This window comes from Mus caroli, chromosome 18 (genome assembly GCF_900094665.2).
Source record: "Mus caroli chromosome 18, CAROLI_EIJ_v1.1, whole genome shotgun sequence".
NCBI classification, from domain to species: Eukaryota; Metazoa; Chordata; class Mammalia; order Rodentia; family Muridae; genus Mus; species Mus caroli.
Window position 1 is genome coordinate 54,870,570 of NC_034587.1, and position 19,705 is coordinate 54,890,274.

A 19,705-nucleotide genomic window follows, 5' to 3' on the forward strand; every position below is an offset into this window, starting at 1 on the left:
TTTTTTTTTTTTTTCGAGACAGGGTTTCTCTGTGTACCCTGGCTGTCCTGGAACTCACTCTGTAGACCAGGCTGGCCTCGAACTCAGAACCTGCCTCTGCCTCCCATGTGCTGAGATTAAAGGCATGCGCCACCACTGCCCGGTTTCTAATGCTTTCTTATGCTCTAGTAGTTTTTAATCCATGAAATGTATTAGATTCACAGCTCCATTAACTTCTGAGATGTTCGTATAGCCACATACAAAAGGGTCCTGAGTTTATCATTCTAATCCCGAGAAACACAGCTTTGACTTAAAGTAGGATTTCTGTGAGCGCTTGGGGAGGGATTAGTGTGGTCAATGTTACTGCTGCTTTCAGAACAAGAACATACAATGTACAGCTTTTCAAAAGCAAGTTGACTGGGTTGGGGACAAGGTTCAGTGGCTAAAGGAACTTACAGCTTTTGTGGAGGACCCCAGTCCAGTTTCCACAACCCTCATGGAGAATTATGACTACCTGTAACTTCAATTCCAGGGGATCTGGCACCTTTGCCTGCTTTAGAGAGCTCCTGAACATACATGGTGCACATAAGCTCACCCAGGCTCACACATATGAAGGTAAAAATAATGAACAAGCAAATCTAAACCAGTCAAAATATAAAAACGAAAGAATAAAAGCAAGTAGGCAAAAAGCTGTGGAATCTATTACAGGAACAAAAGCATCACACACCAGTTTGTGTGGTTGACTAAGTTACTGAAAGCAGTTGACACAAGAAGGTCCCCAAGAAAGAAAGCAGCATAATTCTTGTGTGGGCCTTAGGACCACACCAATCCTGAATTCAGATCTCCATTAGATGGTCTACCTCAGATTACTACACACCTTGCTTATCAGCGAAGTAGTTTATAAAGTAAACAGGAGTGCTAGTTAAACATTAAGTGAGGTACCAAATACCACTCAGAAAATCAAAGCCCTACGGGTAGCAACCCTCTTTCTCTGATCTTTGGCAAGGACAGTATTATGATCAAGGACCCCAAGATAGAACTTCAGTCCATATTTCCCTCATCATGTAACCGAGTCACAATAGGAAAGACGAACACCAGCAGTGAGCTACGAGAATGCACTCACAGGACTGGGGTGGAAACTGTGTGGACCAGAGTAATATATGCATTTAACATGATATATGTATACATATATACTTTAATACACACTAAAAGTATACATATCTTTTACATATAATATTGCATTTCAGCATGTTGTCTTTTCTTTAAAATGAGATTATTTTGAGAATTTTTTTTACCAGTATATTAGCAAATTCTAGAAACCAGTAGCAAAATACATATGGATGCAGAATACTAATTTTGTATTACTTGCTTGTTATTGTCAACTTCACTACACAAAACAGAAACGCTTAAGATTCACACTAGATATGATACCAGTATTTTATCCAAATAAAAAGTACTATTTTCTTTCAAATAAGATTTTTTTATTTTTAATTTGCATGTGCACGTACACACATAAGTCCAGGTGCCCATGAAGCCAGAGGAAGATATCAGATACCTTGGGTCTGGCGTCACAGGAGATTGTGACTTGCCAAAAACCACAATCTCCTTTGATTTTGCTGGAAATCAAAGTTGGGTCTTCTGTAAGAGTTCTATGTACTATTGATCACTGGGTCATCTCTCCAGTATTGCTTTCTTATTATCTGTTTACACTGTATAATGCTTTACATAGGTGAAGTATGTAGCAGTAACATATTTAATCAACAGAGCTACTGAGGGAAGGAGGGTTTCTTTTTTTTTTTTTTTTTTTTGAGGGACTATACTTTGTCCAATAGCACACAGATAGTAAACAACAAAACCAGTAAAGAGGTGAACATGAACTTTCTATAAAGAAATATGTTAGGATTTGGGAACATGATAAAATGTTCTAAGGCTAGTGTTTCAAGGAACCTGCTGAAAATGAAATTTAACTAAAAATTTTTCAATAGGTAAGATAAATTTGAGATCCCATCCTGAATATAGAGAATTTAATGACAGATCTCTCATATCTGCCCAACGTCAAGGACCTTTCTGCCTGTCTGTCTATCTGTCATCTGTTATCTGTCTGTCTGTCTGTCTGACTGTCTATCTGTCTGTCTATCTATCTATCTATCTATCTATCTATCTATCTATCTATCTATCTATCTATCTACTTATCTACCTATAATCAGGTAGCTGGCTCTTAAAAGAATGGTTATTTAAAAAGGTTAAGTTTTTTTGTGCATAATCTGGGTTATAAATTGAAGTTCTTTTTACTTAAATCTTATCAAGACTGAAAGAGTCCCATGGGATCCCTGGAAGGGCTTTTTACTCAGTTTAAGAGGCAGGTCCAGTGCTCTGATACCCACTGTGTCAGCAATGAACAGATGGTGGAAGGAGGCTAGCCTCGGGTCACAGTGGATGTAGATAAGGAAGACAGAGGGCAGAGGATGATATGTCTATGGACTGGGTCACATGAAGAAAGGGCTCCATGTGGCAGGCGCACAAGGTGACTTTAAATATTTGCAAAGCCATCCTAGGGTGACTCTAATAATACAAAGCATCCCTGCCTTCACCATCACTCACTGAAGAGCTGAGCTTGGAAGGACGTTTATTATTTAAAACTCAGGAATGTTAATTATCATATGCTAGTGAACATTCTAATGTCAAGATTTGGATCTCTCCCATTAAATAAAATCTTCATGGAATTTTTTTGTTACCTAAATGCTAAGTTAGGGGATAACCTGACTTTTCTTCTTCCATTATGGGATCTTCTCTGTCTCCTGAACCAACTACAAAATAGTTTAAAGGGGTGGGGATGGTAGGGAAAACTACGTTTTGTCTCCTGTTTACACTGTGAGCCATGGTTCTTCAGTATGCTAAAACCATCGCTTAATTTTATGAAAGTGTTTTTTTTTTTAAATCTCAATTCTTATAGGAAGAAAGATATAATTAAAGAAACCTCTGTTAAAGAGCCAATTCAAATAAGACATAGGCGTGACTTCTTCCTAACGTAACAAGGAACAGTTCTCACTGTTTATTGGGAGGACTGATGAAATCCCCCTTAGTATGAGAATAGCAATATACAATTTTCCACCCGGATAAATGATGCTCTATGTTAAAATGTTGAAATCGCCACAAGGACAAAAAAGTTCACAAAAACATTCCAAAGGTTTCTGATGTGTTCTAGGCATGTGGAAAAAAGAACCAAGTCTTGGTTTTGAACATCAGTTTTGTGATAAATGCTCATAAACTGGCTGCTTGGAAGGAAAAAAAATAATTTCTCCATCCTAAACCAGCTTTATGTTCACTTTCGATTTCAACGGAATCATTTAGGTGTAGATGAAAAGTGACTAAGTAGTTTAAGGCAACTGAAAAATTCTTCTTGGGCTCTCCACACAGGAAGGAGCTACATTCCCCTGGACAAAGCGCTGACAACCTGCAGGCTGGGATGGAGCCTCGGCTGGACGGCTGGATGGAGGATGAATTTGAGAGAACAGATGATTTCCATCTGCCGACCCTTCCTTGTCCCTCCTTACCCCTCCTGGGATTCGATAGTTACACATAAAGTATTTAAATGGGATGCCTAAGAATTTCCTTTTTCTCAAATGCACTTTCAAACCAGCCTTGCTGTCTTCCTTCATAAGCTGACATCCAGAGGGCATGAAAAGGATCAACCCATCCTTGAAGTCTCACAGAAGCGCTTAGAAGGGGAAACCCTGTTAACATATCTTCCTAACTTCTCTATGCCATCACCTCAGCATTACTGCTTAGGTCTTGGAGTGCCCACAGCCCCTCAAAAGCTCCACATGCTTTTTCAACACCAACTCATGGCCCTTTGGATTCATTTTCATGCCATCCACTCAGCAGGTGTTTCCAAAGGGAATTCAGAGTGGCTTAGAGTAAAATGTGCATTTGGTCTCACAGTCCCCCTTCGTGGTGGTGAGGAATACTCTTGAATACTTTAAGCGTTAGATATTAGTATACTTCTACAGTTCCTCGTGCTTCAGGCTTTATTTGAGAAAAAGTTAAGAGTTTACACGCATGTAACTGTAAGCCCCAATTACATATGCTGTGGTTAATAACAACACAAACACCCACTGAATACAGAACTCCATTTCTTTGTATACCATCAGAAGCTTTGAAAAGAGAGAGTTTAGGGTTTCGGTGTTATAAAACAGTTTTATTGAGATGTAACTTATACGCCATAAAATTTACTCATGGGGATTCTACATTTTAAGGGTGTTTACACTCACAGTGGGTTTTAGGAACATTTGCATGTACTTTAGCTAACATTTCCTCCTCTTGCCCTCAGCAATCATATTAAATGCATGCAGCTTGGCCTCTCTGGCCATTTCCTCTGAACAACATCCAACACAATAAAATATCACCCTTTTGTGACTGACACCTCTCACTTGGCATGAGAGAGAGGTCTTACCTGTGTCTTCTGTTTGTGGTCAAATACTATTCTTTTGTGTAGACATATCCCATTTTATGTTTTCAGAGATCACTTGGGACCACCGGGCCATTATTGAAGACCTCACTTACCAACACATACACGTCCGTCCACACCCACAGCCAGGCCGGGAGGACAGTCACAGCGGAAGGATCCTTCGTTGTTGATGCAGTGCCCGTTCATGCAGATTCCTGGGGTCTGGCATTCGTCCACATCTGCCCAGGTGGGGACAGAAGCTGGTCCATTAATGAGTAACAGACTTTGCTTGCTGAACTGCCCTCGCCTACCAGCCTTTTAACTGAGTAACTTGTAGAATGTTACACATAAATGCAAACTGACCTCTATAATAATACAGTCCTATCAAGCACATTTTGTAAAGTCTGAGTAAAATCTGCTGTATGTGTTGAGGGCGGAAAAAGAGTCTCATGACTTCTGTTATCTCTTTGATAACCTTGTTTACTGTGAATATTGTCTAGTTCAAATGAAGTGAAGTAAACCTCTTCAGATCTGTGGCCAAGTTTTACAATTTCCTTCACACATGAGTAGATTCTGCTTTGACATCAATTTGAACATTTCATATTAACAACAACAAAAGTTGAGATTTGCCTTGTAATTTCTAGTCTGTTTGTATTTATCAAATGCTGCCCAACATTAAGGAGATTCTCAACAACGGAGACACACCTCAGATACAGAAGTGGTTAAGTCAAGATCCACAGATTCTAACATTTGTAGTAAGAAAGCTGATGAAGAATAAATCCCAGGAGGGAGGAATGGTTAAGCCAGGCATCTGATACGGGCCTTCAAGTTTCCCAAGAAACTCTCAAGTGAAGTTCCAAACTGGTGTGCAGTACAATGGTGGTCACCTCTCCTGTGTTAAATCTCAGTCAACTGACCTTGAGTCCAAAGCTGTAGCTCTCCTAGTTCACTTTATACTTCCCTTCTTTGCAAAGTCAAAAGCTATCTGCTATATATAAACTTGTACCATTTTGTATCCCAACTGCCCCTGGGATGTTAATGAAGTCATAGGACTTGGTAAGGAATCTTAATTTATTCAGGTAGACTGGTGAAACTGGAGGCAGAAAGTTGATTTCCTCTAATGGAGGAAACTGAAATAAAAATAAAAGCTTGCTTCCAAGACAAAAACCACAAAACATGTTCCATGTTACAAAGCTCCGCTTGTGAGTATGAACATCATACAGTATTTCCAGGGGGCTTCTATTTATTGAAATTATTTGGTCTCCAAAATTGCTTCATAAACAAAATAGCTAATGAAAACACTCAAATTATTTCTCCACTTAATGAAATTAAGATGAAATTAGATTCATGATATGTTCCCAAAGAATCTGCAGATCAGCTCTATGGAATATATGAGATACTGTGCCCATAAAAATGACCTTAGAAAAATCCAGTCCTGGAGAAATACAAAAATGAAAAGTTTGCAAGGGCATTTGATTACTCTTGCTCATTTAGCCAACAAGCAGGAAGACATTGTTTCTGTATTGTCTCCTTCAGACTTAATTAAATCAATCTGCCATTCCTTTAATTTTTTCATATACCATTATTACTTTGCAAAGATACAGTTATTTCTCAACAATACATATTTCCTTAGGAAACTTTAGACATCTGCCTTACTAAACTAGCAAGAGATAATGAGTAGCATCAAACTGAAATACTGAGTACACTCGTGCATGAGCCAAGGGCCCTGTGTGAGTCATGGTGGCTTTCTCACCTCAAAGCTGTACATACCTGTGCAGTAGCGGCCGTTTGGAGCCAGAACGAAGCCTGGCTTGCACACGCACTTGAAGCTGCCATCTTCGTTGATACACATCCCATTCAAGCACATGTTGGTCGTTGTACATTCATCATGGTCTGTGGCAGAAAGACACAGTGATCTTGACCCCTGGCCTCAAGAGAACCACGCCTCTCCTTCCATAGTCTACAGTCAAACCTATCTCCGTAGGAATCCTGTCCTTGTGGGTACTATTTCATGCTTTAAAATTATTTAGCTTTGAGATTATAATTGCATCATTTCTCCCTTCCCTTCCCACTCTCCCCACCCTTTCCTCCATGTGTCCTTTCCTTGCTCTCTTTCAAACCCATTGCCTCTTTTCCCATTTACTGTCGATGTTCCTAAACACATAGATACAACCTGTTCAATCTGCACACTGCTGCTTGTCTGCATGTGTTTTCGGGGCTGACTGCCTGTTTATTTCACTTTTAAAAATAAGGATGTCTAGTGCATGATCACAAGTAGTGTGGCTGCTTGAAGGTCCTTCAGTATAATGAATGCAAAGGCAAGGAATAAATCTTAGGACTGTATTAGCATCCGTGGTCTTTTAGTTCCCAGTGGGTGTCACATTTACAATGGAATTAAAAAGCTCAGAGAGCCTCCTTGCAGGTGGAATGATCTGCGCCTTTCTTAGTGAGTGTATGAGTTCCACATCTCTTTTGGCATCCATTACTCAGCTAAGCATGCCAACCTCTCAAGAGATTCAGTTACAACAGATATCAAAATTGCCACATTCCCCCAAATTTCTCTAAATTGCCAGTGTTATGACCATGGCATCGAAAATTCAGCACATTGCTGGAGAATAACTGCTACGTATATTTAAATATGCACCACATAGGAAAAATGCAGCAAGTCATGAATTATGAGTTGTTGTAGCGTTCATTGCTCATTAATTCTGACACTTTAAGTTTCTGGTCATGTCAAATGCTTTCATATTTTATTTGCCTAGGTAAAGTGACCAACTTTCTTTCACGCATGAGAAATGGAAGCCCTTGTAGGTATCCTCTATGTGGTACTAAATAAAATGTATATCTTCTAGAAGTCTTTTTTTCCAAGGGAAGAGAAATTCCATACCAACACAGTTTTTTCCATCTGTGGTTAATTCAAAGCCAGCATTACAAATGCACTGGAAACTTCCATCTGTGTTCACACATCGGCCATTCTTACACAGAACTCCATTCTGGATGCACTCATCAATATCTGACAAGATTAAAGAGAGCCAAACAGTCTTTCTTTGTCATGCTTGTTGAAGGAACAGTAAGATAATGCATAGTCACGTGATGTCTATGATGATGCTGATTTCTCAGCAACATCCTCACCTCTCACTAGCTTTTCCTTTTGGATAGAAAATGTAAGCATTTTCTTTTTCCTTACCAGATAGTGGATGAAGAGGGAAAGACAGAGAAAGGAACATGGGGTGCGGTTAGCCTAAAAGCAGGTAGGAGGAGGCTAGAATTATCGAGGCAGCTGTTTTTTGGCATAGTGGACAAAGGCCTTAAAGTCAGAACTCAATGCTGGGTCAGTGAAGGAAACTGAGGAATTTCTGGCTTCAGAGCAATACAAGGACAACTGCCTGAGAAAGTCCATCCAGGCACCTAACAGTGTGCGGATGAACAGGAAACGGAAGACAACTGAACTTGTCTGGTCAAGGGTTTCTGCAATGAGTCAGCAGGGAGGTAGGTTCTGGGTGATGTCGGTGGGGGAAGCAATGAGACTGAATACAGACAAGGAAAGATTCGGTGCTGAATTGTGAGTGCGGCTCAAGAAGATGGCCTAGTGGGCCATCATTGGGAAGAGAGGTCCCTTGGTTTTACAAACTTTATATGCCCCAGTACAGGGGAACGCCAGGGCCAAGAAGTGGGTGGATAGGGGAGCAGGGCTGGGGTGTGTGTGTGTGTGTGTGTGTGTGGGGAGGGTATAGCATTTGAAATGTAAATGAAGAAAATATCTAATAAAAAATTTTTTAAAAACCCAGTAGTTGAAAATGACTATAAATTTTAAATTCAGTGAGCGGCAATGCTGACGTTATTTGGAGAAAGGAAGCCATGCTTTATAGGCAAATAAAGCAGACTAAAGGGTTTTGGAGCCAGATACTACACCTCCTGGTTTATACACGCACCCGGTGCTTATGTTTAACGGGAGATTCTTCAAGAGCGTCCTAAAACAATCCCACAACGTAACAGTGCTTAGCTAATCCCTGTCTCATTTTAATAAGTTCCCTTTAACTTCAACAGCCTTGCTGAGTCTACTTCACAGAACCCGTTTCCACGAACAATCCCTGTCTTACCGATGCATGCTTGCTTCGTAGGAGTCCTCTGGAATCCAGCGTGACATTTACAGTAATAGGATCCAGGTGTGTTAACACAATCTCCATTACTGCAGGGATTGGATGTACATTCATCAACATCTGCGAGCGGCAAAAGAAACCATTACAGACGTCACTCAATTTGTAGAAATGTTTGTTTAAAGTGCATTTAGCCTCCTAAACTTGAGGGAAGGCCAGGCCGTGGTAATAGTCTAACTAGCAGAGTATTTATAAATGAATGAAAATTCCTTTCCTCAAATACACACAGAGTCCAATTTGAAGATTTACAAAAATAATGCTTATTGGAGAGTACTAGCGAATTTGCTTTAATCAGGAAATAATGATTTTTTTTTCCCCAGCTGGAATAATGCCCAGTGATTAAGGGCACAGGCCTCAAAAAGCAACAACTGTAAGTTCCAGCAGACAATAACACTCAGCAGCTACAGCAATCTAGGCAAGTTAATAGCCTAAGGCCTTGGACAATATCATGTGAACAATGGATGGTTTCTAAAGACACACATACACACACACACACACACACACACACAATACATGTGGTCAATACTGTTAGTTTTAAATAAAGGAACTGATGGACTACGGACTTTCTTTGTTACGCTGTTGCAGACTTGCTTATACATACACAGCTAGGTATATTCACCGAGGCTTTATTTTGTAGTAACAAACATAAAGTATACAGACAACAAAAACCAATTAAACAGCGATTTTTTCCCCCGATTAACTTCAGATCTCCTAAGAGTCTTAAGATTGGCTCTGAGGATTTTTGTTTTTCACAGAAAATAAAATTTGATGCCATTATTATCTGATCTGAAACCAGAGTAAGTTGGAAGTTTCCATGTAAGGTCTCCTTAGGCGTAGTTAAATTCGAAACCATTACATTGGGTTCGTAAAACCAAAGACTAGACTGAACAAATCTGACCAGGCAAATCCCAGGTAAAATCACTGGGCCAGTGTACATTGAACCTCTCTTTTCTTAGACATGCCCACTAGGTAATATTCTGAATGCTGGCAAGTTAAAAAAGCTGCCATACTGTTTTGCCATCTCAGGTCCATGTAGAAGCCATTATCATTACAATTTTAGCTAGACTGCAGGAAAGAACAATGCAGTCAACCCAGGGTGACCATGTTAATAAACAGATTGCTCCTCTCACAGATGTTTCTGCCAGAGGGACTGTGCTCTCTCACACACACCAACCTCATTTCTATAAACTTTCTGAGGGACTGCAATTACACCCTCTCTGGTAAAGGAAGGGGAGGGCAAAACAAAACCTCAGGGTGAATACAATTAAGACAGCAAAGTCTAACAGGATTAAGTGCGTTTTTTTTCAATTCATCCCAGGGCCCTTTCAGCCCATTAAGACTCACTTACATTGACACTTTTGGTTGATACCATCAATTCTACTGAGCCAAAGGAATGGAGCAGAAATGGGGAAGAGAGAGTTTAGAGCGTTAGCAAACACATCAGGTACAATCTGAGCGCTTTCAACAATGAAACCGCACCTCTGCATTGCACTGCTAAAAATCACCTCGGTTATCTAGATGTGCACCGTTGAAACCCAACAATTAAATGTGACTCATGGCTGTCTCTTGTTGAAAGCCCAGTGTAAAACTGTGTTTAAATGAAGTCTCTAAGAAAGCAAGTAACCAACCCCCCCCCCCCAACCAGGTCACCTGTCCAGGGGGCCATGGAGAAATGGAAGAATCTACAGTGTCACTCAGCACATCTTTCTCTCTTAAGAACCCACCCCCATGGCTTCCTGTTGCCATGGCAACTCTTCCCACCCCCAGGTCATTCAGTGTTATCAAAGCTCTCTCTTTAGTCTTCTACAAGGTCCAGCTGACCAATAGGCTGTATCCACTCGCTCACTGATTTTTTTTTTTAGTTCCTCACCGGCAAATTAATTGAGTTGCTTTATAATTCCAAGAGCCCTTTAAGCTCTGTTTCTTTCTTTCTGTGTGTTTAACAGGATCAGGATATTTAGCTTTCCTTTTTATTTATTTTTGGTAGTTCTGGGAATCAGATCCATGGCCTCAAGCATGCAGGCTGGCACTCCAACGATAAGTTCCAGCCTCGGCAGCTAGAGATTTGGTTTTAGAGGGACCACAAATCCCCAGCCTTATCTTCTGAACCCCGCATTTCATGCCTCTTCTGCATGATGTGCCTCACACTCCGGTACCGCAAAGTGATCACATCTATCTTAAAGGTACAGGGACAGAGATAATGACTGTTATAGTCACGATATTTTGGGTCTTTCTCTTTCTTTCTTTCTTTCTTTCTTTCTTTCTTTCTTTCTTTCTTTCTTTCTTTCTTTCTTTCTTCCTATGATTCCATTAAGGACTCAGTAGTGTTAAGTACAGTTCATGGGAATCTTAAGACTCCGAAAACAAATGAAAAGAATCATGAAAAAATGATTATTAAAGTTATTAAAATTTCAGACACCACGAGTTTAAAAATCTATCCTTGGAAAACATTATGTATGTAATATATAATTATATCAGTCGATAAACTGTTTAAGAATTCTAAGAGCTCTGCATTACGCATGGCAGGAGAGAAGTGCATCTATTTCCTATTGTCCTGGGATCAGTGATATGAAGTAAAACGATTTGATCAACAGTGTGGATTAGACAGGCACTAGGCATTGCCGAATTTCAAGTTAAGAGAAGAACAAGAGAATAAGAGAAATACGGGAGGGAATGTAACTGTTCTCAGGACCCAGGAGAAATTCTTATGGAAGAAATAAGGGTCACGCTCTGGTTTTCTTGCTTTCAATGTTTATTTGCTTTGTTTTTTAATGTTTAACATATGATTTATATTTTTAGCAAGCATGTAAAGGAGTTCTCAGATAAAGGTCAGTTTGTGACTCCTCAAAACACTGGCACATTTTAAGTCGGTACCATTCTTATCCTGAGTACTAAAGTAAGATTTTTTTTTTTCTAACAGAATAACTTGTTCCTCATGAACTCAAAATGGTTAAAAGCTGACACCAGAAAGGCATGAAAAGACTGAAAACTCTTTTTTTTTTCTGAATATGGGCTTCATTGTTAAGCTATGGCTGTGAATTATAATAGTGTGAAGGAGAATCCTGGTGAGGTTTTGTGGCTGAAGGACTGAATGATGAGATCGAGTCTAACGTACAACCATGTGTGATTGGGCAAACTGCAGAAGCTCTGGGTTTCCCCAGCATATTGAGTTATGCAGATATACAGTCTCCACACCACGTTAGGCAGAAGTAATAGGAGGTAAAACAAGAACCCTTCCTTCCTAGTGCCTAACATATCAGGCCCTACAATGTTAAACTTATCAAACTCAACTCCAGGACAACTGGTTGGATGTGGTCTCTTGTACCATCTGATGTGAGCAACAGTCATGCCAATGGCTTCTGCAAGATGAAGATCAAGGAGTGGCATCTGCAAAGATAAATCAACTGGGAGAAACCAAAGCCTTCAGTGAGCTTTGTTGGCCTCTGCAGGCATGAGTATAAATTTGGACAAGTAAACACACCTTTGACTAATATATAAAAGTATGGCAGACTTCTTCAGGACTTCAGCCTTGGTAAGCCCAAATGTGGAGACTATACGACACATGGAGATGTAATTTTCAGTATCTGTACAACAACATATGAGAGAAACATATGTGTTTCTCTCTAGTGGTTCAGAACTTGAGCAGGGACAGGCAGATGTGCTGAGTGTGGCTTTTTTTTTTTTAAAGCCCCAAGGAAATTCGGATTTATCAAGAGATCATGATCCCAGCTACTGTAGAGCCTGCTTCTAGAGGTCCCACATTGGCTTCCATTTTACTATCATGTCACCATCTATAACTCTAAATCAAATAGATAGAATTTAGAAACACCAGACCCTCCAAGACTACTTTTTGGTTTGTGAGAAAATGGCTTATAGGCAGGTATGTTGGCACACGCCATTAATCACAGCACTGATAACGGCTGGTTCATACATGGTTCAGGGCAAAGTTGGGGATTCTCTATAACAACTGGTCTCAAGATTTGGTCTATGGGCTCCTGGAAGTCACTGGGATTTCAGAAACACAATTAAAAAGTTTCTTTTTCATGGGGTTGGAGAAATGGCTCAGTGGTTAGGAGTATTGACTGTTTTTTTTTTTCCCCCCCCAGAGGACTCAAGTTCAATTCCCAGCACCCACATGGCAGCTCACAATTGTCTGTAAGTCCAGTTCCAGGAGATCTGACACCTTCACACAGACATGTGGGCAGAACACCAATGCATATAAGAATAAATAAATCTTTAAAGAGTGTTATCATAACCACTTGATGACACTGCCTTTTTCACTGTGGGGACATTTTCAATGATACAGGACAAAGCAGTGCTTTAAGCACAAATACCTGAACACAAATGGAAGCCACATTACCAAGGACACACAGGACAGTAGTGCAAAGAAAAGCCAGGTTCAGCAAAGGGCTTCATTTGTGACAGTGAAGACTCACCCTACTAAACCCTGACCTGCGAATGTGCTTTCTAAAATCTCTGATGACAGCAATGCACGTTACACACCGTTGCTGACTGAAGTACCACACGTGTCTCAGAAATGAATTGGTGCAACACTCCACGTTGGTAAGCCACGTTTTATCACAGAATGCTATTTTTACTCAAAGATTAGCTGCCATGCAAATGACAGTTCTTCAAATGTGTGAATTTTTCAGTTTCTTGAAGTAAAACAAGAACCTGTCCCTTTAAGGAAATTAAAAAAAAAAAAAAAAAAGCCTAGTTGATGGTAAAGGGTCACATGCATCTCTTAGAGATTTTAGAAAACACATTTGCAGGTCAGGGTTTGGTATGTAAGTTTTTACTGTGGCAGAATTAAAAAGTAATACTGCCAATTTTCTAAAAGTGTAACAGAGTTTCTAATGAGTCTGAAGGTGATAATATATAATATATGGGTTTTTAGATTTTTGTTCTGTTTGGGTTTTTTTGTTTGTTTTTTTAAAAATACACTGATGTATTTTATTCATTTATTTTTAAAGGATTGATTGATTGATTGATTGATTGATTGATTTTATGTGAGTACACTGTGGCTGTCTTCAGACACATCAGAAGGCATCAGATCCCATTACAGATGGTTGTGAGCCACCATGTGGGTGCTGGGATTTGAACTCAGGACCTCTGGAAGAGCAGTCAGTGTTCTTAACCACTGAGCCATTTCTTCAGCCTCTGTTTTTGCTGTTTAAAATAATGGTGAAATATCTTGAGTGTGGAATCACTTGTAACACAGGGAGCCGTTCTATCTCTGGTGAGAGCCAAGGCACATTACAAACTTGACTCAATGCACAAAAGGGGTCAGTGGACTCAGCACAACACACAGCAGGTTTGTTGATGTTTTCACATTACAGATAAGCTCTATGCATCACCACTCACTGGCCTTGAATGGAATAGTAGAGAAGATTCACAACATTTTGAAAGCCTTCAAGACGTCCTCTCCCTTCTCAAGTATTTTATTTACAGGGATTTTTTATGACTAAATATTGAGTTTATTATACTGTCCAGCTCAAACAACTTACCAAGCTGACTCATACTGACACAGAGAATACACTTTTTTATTTTTTGATTTAGCAGTTGTGATGGTTTGTATATCCTTGGACCAGGGAGTGGCACCATCTGAAGGTGTGGCCTTGTTGGAATAGGTGTGACCTAGTTGGAATGGGTGTGTCACTGTGGGTGTGGGTATAAGATCCTCACCCTAGTTGCCTGGAAGTCAGTCTTCCACTAGCAGCCTTTGGATGAAGACATAGAACTCTCAGCTCCTCCTGCGCCATGCCTGCCTGGATACTGCCATGCTCCCACCTTGATGATAATGGACTGAACCTCTGAACCTGTAAGCCAGCCCCAATTAAATGTTGTTTTTTATAAGACTTGCCTTGGTCATAGTGTCTGTTCACAGCAGTAAAACCCTAACTAATACAGCAGTACACTTTCATTTACTTTAGAATATGCAATTTTTACACGTGCATGTGGTACTTACATAGATATGCAATATTTATATTGTTATTTAAATTAGCTTTAGATTTTTATTCTTAAATAACATGTATGTATGTGTGTGTGTGTGTACGTGTGTGTGTATATGTGTGTATGTGTGTGAATGTATGCCACATGTGAATGAGTGCCTGTCAAGGACTGAACAGGCTGTCAGATCCCCTGGAACTGGAGTTACAGGCAGGTTGTGAGCTACTTGACAAGGGTCCTGGGCACCAAATGCAGGCCCTCTGGAAAAGCAGGAAGTCTCTTATCTGCTAAGTCTTCTCTCTTGCTTCTGTTATTATATTTTGAAACATTTTATTTATGGTTATTCTCTCTGTGTGTGCATTCATATATGCAGATGTGCATAGAAGCCAAAGATTGAATATCCCCGTCTCTCACAATTATTCTCCATTGATAATTATTCTTATTGAATCTGGTCATCACTGGTAGGGTAGACCAGTTGACCAGCAGGTCCCAGGAATCCTTCTGTGTCTGCTTCCCCATTGCTGGGATTACAGACACACACTTCTCTGCTTCTCATGTGCATGTCCAGGGATCTGAACTCTTCATGCTTATACAGTCAACACTTTACCTGCTGAGCTATACACAAAGCCCTCTGTATTTGTTAGATATAGCCCGTCAGTATCTAAGGAATCAATAATTGTTGGCAGTGGTAATGTATTCCTTTAATCTCAGCACTCAGTGGGCAGTAGAGGCAGGTGGATTTCTGTGAGTTTGATGCCATTCTGGTCTATGTAGTGAGTTCTAGGACAGTTAGGGCTACAAAGAGAGACCTTGTCTTAAAAAAAAATCAGACCCCTCTCCAAACCGCACAAAATCCCAAAACAAAATAAAACAACAACTACAAAAGAAAACCCAAACCCAACCAACCAAAACCAAATCAAAACAATGACTACAAAAACCAAAACAAACAAAACACACACAAGGAAGGAGGAGTAGAAGGAGGAAGTGGATGAAGACAAAGAGGATGAAGAAGTAGGCGTTAATGTTTGCAGTCATACAGTCAAACCCAGTACTTCTTAAGACTTTAAACCAAAATATTTAATATTTATAGTTGGTCGTCCATTGTCACCTTGGATGGATTGAATGAATATTGTTTTCTAAATACATTCACTTTAAGATTTTAATTCATATTTAGGATAGGCAAATCTCTAAAGAAGAGATTTGAGACAGAAATTAACTCTAGGAAAATAAGGGATGGGGAATTCTTGATGGGATATAATGGCAACAACCAGTTAAGGGGCCCCAGGGTGCAGAGAGTGGCATACATACCAGGAAAACAGCACAGGAATTCCTTTTACTTCCACAGACCTTAAACATTTGTATTCAGCCCCATCTGTTTGTATGGGCTCCCAGTGAACTTACCTATACAATCTCCATTAGCGTCCTGCTTGTAGCCCATGTTACACTCACATCTGTAGCTAGAAACAGTAGGTATGCACCGTCCATTCAAACAGAGATTGGCATGGTGCTTACAGATGTCTATTGTCTGGTTGAGAATTGCTACGGAAAATTAAAACAAAGCATACAGGGTCATTACAACATGCATTATATATGCAAACTAACTTTTTTAGAAGTTTAATAGAAATTAATTAAATTTGTATCAGAAGCCTGCATTACTCTGTATTTTATTAAATTATATTTTTTAATTTGGGGGGTTATGAAAAAATATATATGTATACTTTTCTCATAGTCATTCTCTGTGACCCTCACATTTTTTTATTAAACTTTTATATGGAGAATCTTAAAAATAAACACTTGAGGCACAGGCCTCAAGTTGCATTTGTAAGTCACACATCTGGAAACTTTGCTTGTGTCTTTTTGAAAAATGTCAGGAATGTTCTCCCATACATTTGAGTGCTTTCCCTTTTTTTTTCTTTTTCTTTTTTGGAACTTGTTGAATATTTAGATGTAGCAAATAGGCAGTATGCCAGAAAGAATAAACATAGCACAGTGGGACATTATAAAATATTATTATCAAGAACCGTGCTTTTGAAAGAGTGGGCTTAAACATCAAGCAAATGGGCACCAATTCCACTCTGGAGCCCACGGTTCTCAGTTTCAAGCAATTTGACAACAATGGCGAAGCTTGTGGTGGAGAAGATGTGTATTTTAGAATGCTGGGAGAGGCACAGAGCGGGGCTTGCTTTCTCTCCCTTGAGACACAGTCTTGGGATATAATCCAAGCAGTATATGAGTGGAGCAGTGAAATAGGCCAGATGAACGAACTCCACCAAGATCCAAATGTGCTTTGCAGTGATGTCATCTAGATCGGATATTCTTGGACTCGCATTTGTATTTTGAAAGAGCCTAGGTCACGCATTTGTTCCGATTTATCAAAAGGTGTGAGGAATAGATAAAATGTTTTCTTACCAAAATTTCTTAAATTAATATTGGTATACACACACACACACACGTGTTAGCTGATATAGTATCACGTAAGGCTGAGAACTCAAGAATGTGCAGGAAGTATGATCACTTACTTAGTCCCGTGATGATGGGTCCCTGTCCCCCGGCTCCTACTCCAGCTCCCCCAACACCCGGAGAAAAGCCATTGTCTCCGGGGATGGGGAGGAAGCCTGTTCCTCCGGGGCCATAGCCATTGCCGTTGTTCCCCGTGCCCCCAGGTCTAGAAACCGAGCTCCCCGGAATGCCACCCATCGGAAGGCCATCCAGGCACAGTCTACGGTATTCCTCTGTAAGAAAAGAGAGTTTGGTTAAACACAAAGAGAGCTCTTGTCCCATCATAGAAGTAGTTGTCAAGGGTCGTTTTTAGCTCACTTTCTCTATACAACATGAATAAGGGGGTTATTCTGCTATTAGATATGTTCAGTGCTGTGTAGTAACAAGAACAAGGTATAGGTATTTCAAAAATATTTAAAACTTATGGTCCTCATTATTTTAACCAAGCTACAAAAACAAAGAGTCCTTTGTGTGCACCTTTTTTACTTTACACTCTAAGTATAACTCATAAAAGTCCAGACGTAACTATGAATGCAAGAAATTTACTTGAGCAGGTGAAAAGCTTTGGGTAACTCAGTCTACATTTTTGGTTTTACTTGAATTCTCATCACTATTATGCCTAACTGAATATTATGTCTGTTTTATTCATTTTTCAGGAGTTAGATATTAATATACGTGCAGAATAATGTTTTAAAATGAATTTTGGTAGTCGAATGCATTCAGGTAGCCTGTAAATTTTTTATTTAGTTGTATGAGTATTGAAACTAAATAAAAAGAAGCAACTACCATATTTTTTAATTATTCATGGAATTAGGATAGCATATTAGAGATCAAACTTGGTAGTATATTATGGCTTCGTGATTTTGAGAGAACAAAGGATGTATCTCAATTTTTCCCATAATAAAGATAACAAAAATATTTGTTTTGGAAACTCTAATCAAACTTTACTATTCATGCTATCTACAGCAAGAGGAAATTCTCATTCATCCTAAGGGGATTTTCCCAGTACAAACTTATTTATAATGCACAGGATATGAGAGGGATTCATTCTCAAGGTCGTGAGAAAGGAAAGAAAACATCGTAAAGGCCTGGTGCACTATAAGCTGCCGGTTCTCCAAAATAACCATCTGACCTGCCTCCGAGGAGAAGGGCAAAGTGCACCACGGTTATTGACTTTTTCAACTCTACTGGTGCCAAGGAGACAGTGGCCTGCCACTCACCGGAACCTCTGACGGGACAGGCCTCCGGAATGGTCCCGATGCTCCAGCAACGGCCGGGTTCACAACAACATTGAGCTTTTGCCATTCGGCCCGGGAGTTCTTGGGCACAGCGGCCATTCACCAGGCCGGAGAAGCATGTTCCAGCTCTCTGATCTGAAGATGTAAAGGACAAATAGAAGACACAGCAGGATTACCTCCAGGTCTTGCAGCCATGACTTCCCATGTTAGGCAAATAGAGGCGAGGTGAATTCCTCCGACTTAATCATTTTTATACCAGTTCATTCCTTTGCCTCTAAATTCTTACACATCTGATCAGTGCTCTACTCCTTTTTGTCAGCAAAGGCTCCTATGATTAGTGACTCTACGTCCAAAGTGAAAGGCATGAAAATCTGAGGCAAGCTTCCCTTGACAAACCAAATTGGTCTGGAGCTCAAGAAATAGTGGCAACCGAACACTTGAGCTTGATCAAGATACTTTTGGAAACTGAGGAGTTGGGGGCGGGGGAGAGGGTTGTACTATGTAGCTGAGGCTGGCCTAGAGCTTACAATGTATCTCATGCCAGCATCAAACATGACCCACCTGTGTCCTGAGGTCTGCCACCGAGATCTATGCAGGTATTTGCTTTGCAACAATGTCTAACGAGGGTGCTGACTTAAAGATCAGTCAGAAGCCACCCGAGACACCGATGTCTGAGCCCCCACTTAAAACCTGGCAATAACTGCAAACGCAGCTTGCAAGGGAACAAGAGAATGAGTCGCAGCCATACAAAGAACAGGGTCTAATGGGACTTAAGAAGAGAAGATGGGTATTGTCATAGGAGCCGTAAGGTCATTGGGATTTGAAGGCCATGTTGTGAAGGTTTGTGGATGGCTTCAAATAGACAAAAGGCAGTGGCTGACATCTTTAGGATCATGACTGGTGTAAGAAGAGATGGAAGAGCAACAAGAAGACATAGGAGATGTTCAGGAGAGCCATGGCTTTGATGAGAGCAGCAGTGGACTGTGTTGCATTGTAAGAGCCCTTGGCAGACACGTTGGAAGACAGGCCTAATGGGAAATCACTTATATGCTGGATGTAAAGGAAAGAGTGCTGGGAATTTCCTGAGTCTTGACTTGGACTGCTCAGACGGCAATGAATAGGAAATAAGCAGGCTGAGAGGGTACCAGGCAAGGCTCCTCTGTAATCCACAACACACTTAGGCTGTTGAATAAACAAACTTGGAATATGTGTATCTGGAAGTTGCCAGCGCACATACATAATCTAAAACTGTAAGGCCGGATGAGATGTCTTGTAAGAGCTCAGGGTAGCTAAGGAAGTCAGATGAGAAACAAAGCAAAGTGAGGAAATTGAGGCATCATTGAGTCTGGCAGTGCTGTTGTGGTAAAGCTTCGGTACACTATCTGAGGGATTTGGGGTAGGAAATTAACACAATCAGATTTGAGTCTGATAGAGTG

The 19,705-nt window shown here is 40.2% G+C and overlaps 1 protein-coding gene across 2 annotated transcripts in view; it reads right to left on the bottom strand.

Annotated features, from left to right (window-relative positions):
* The window catches only part of Fbn2 (fibrillin 2), a 203,252-nt gene that overhangs the window by 90,118 nt on the left and 93,429 nt on the right, over positions 1-19,705 (bottom strand). For both annotated transcript variants that reach the window (XM_021150431.1, XM_021150433.1), the window contains exons 9-15: positions 18,252-18,404; positions 17,052-17,264; positions 15,934-16,071; positions 8,527-8,646; positions 7,314-7,439; positions 6,197-6,319; positions 4,543-4,665 (exon numbers count right to left, since the gene is read on the bottom strand). In XM_021150431.1, the coding sequence (XP_021006090.1) occupies positions 4,543-4,665; positions 6,197-6,319; positions 7,314-7,439; positions 8,527-8,646; positions 15,934-16,071; positions 17,052-17,264; positions 18,252-18,404 (996 nt within the window). The remainder of the gene's footprint in view (positions 1-4,542; positions 4,666-6,196; positions 6,320-7,313; positions 7,440-8,526; positions 8,647-15,933; positions 16,072-17,051; positions 17,265-18,251; positions 18,405-19,705) is intronic.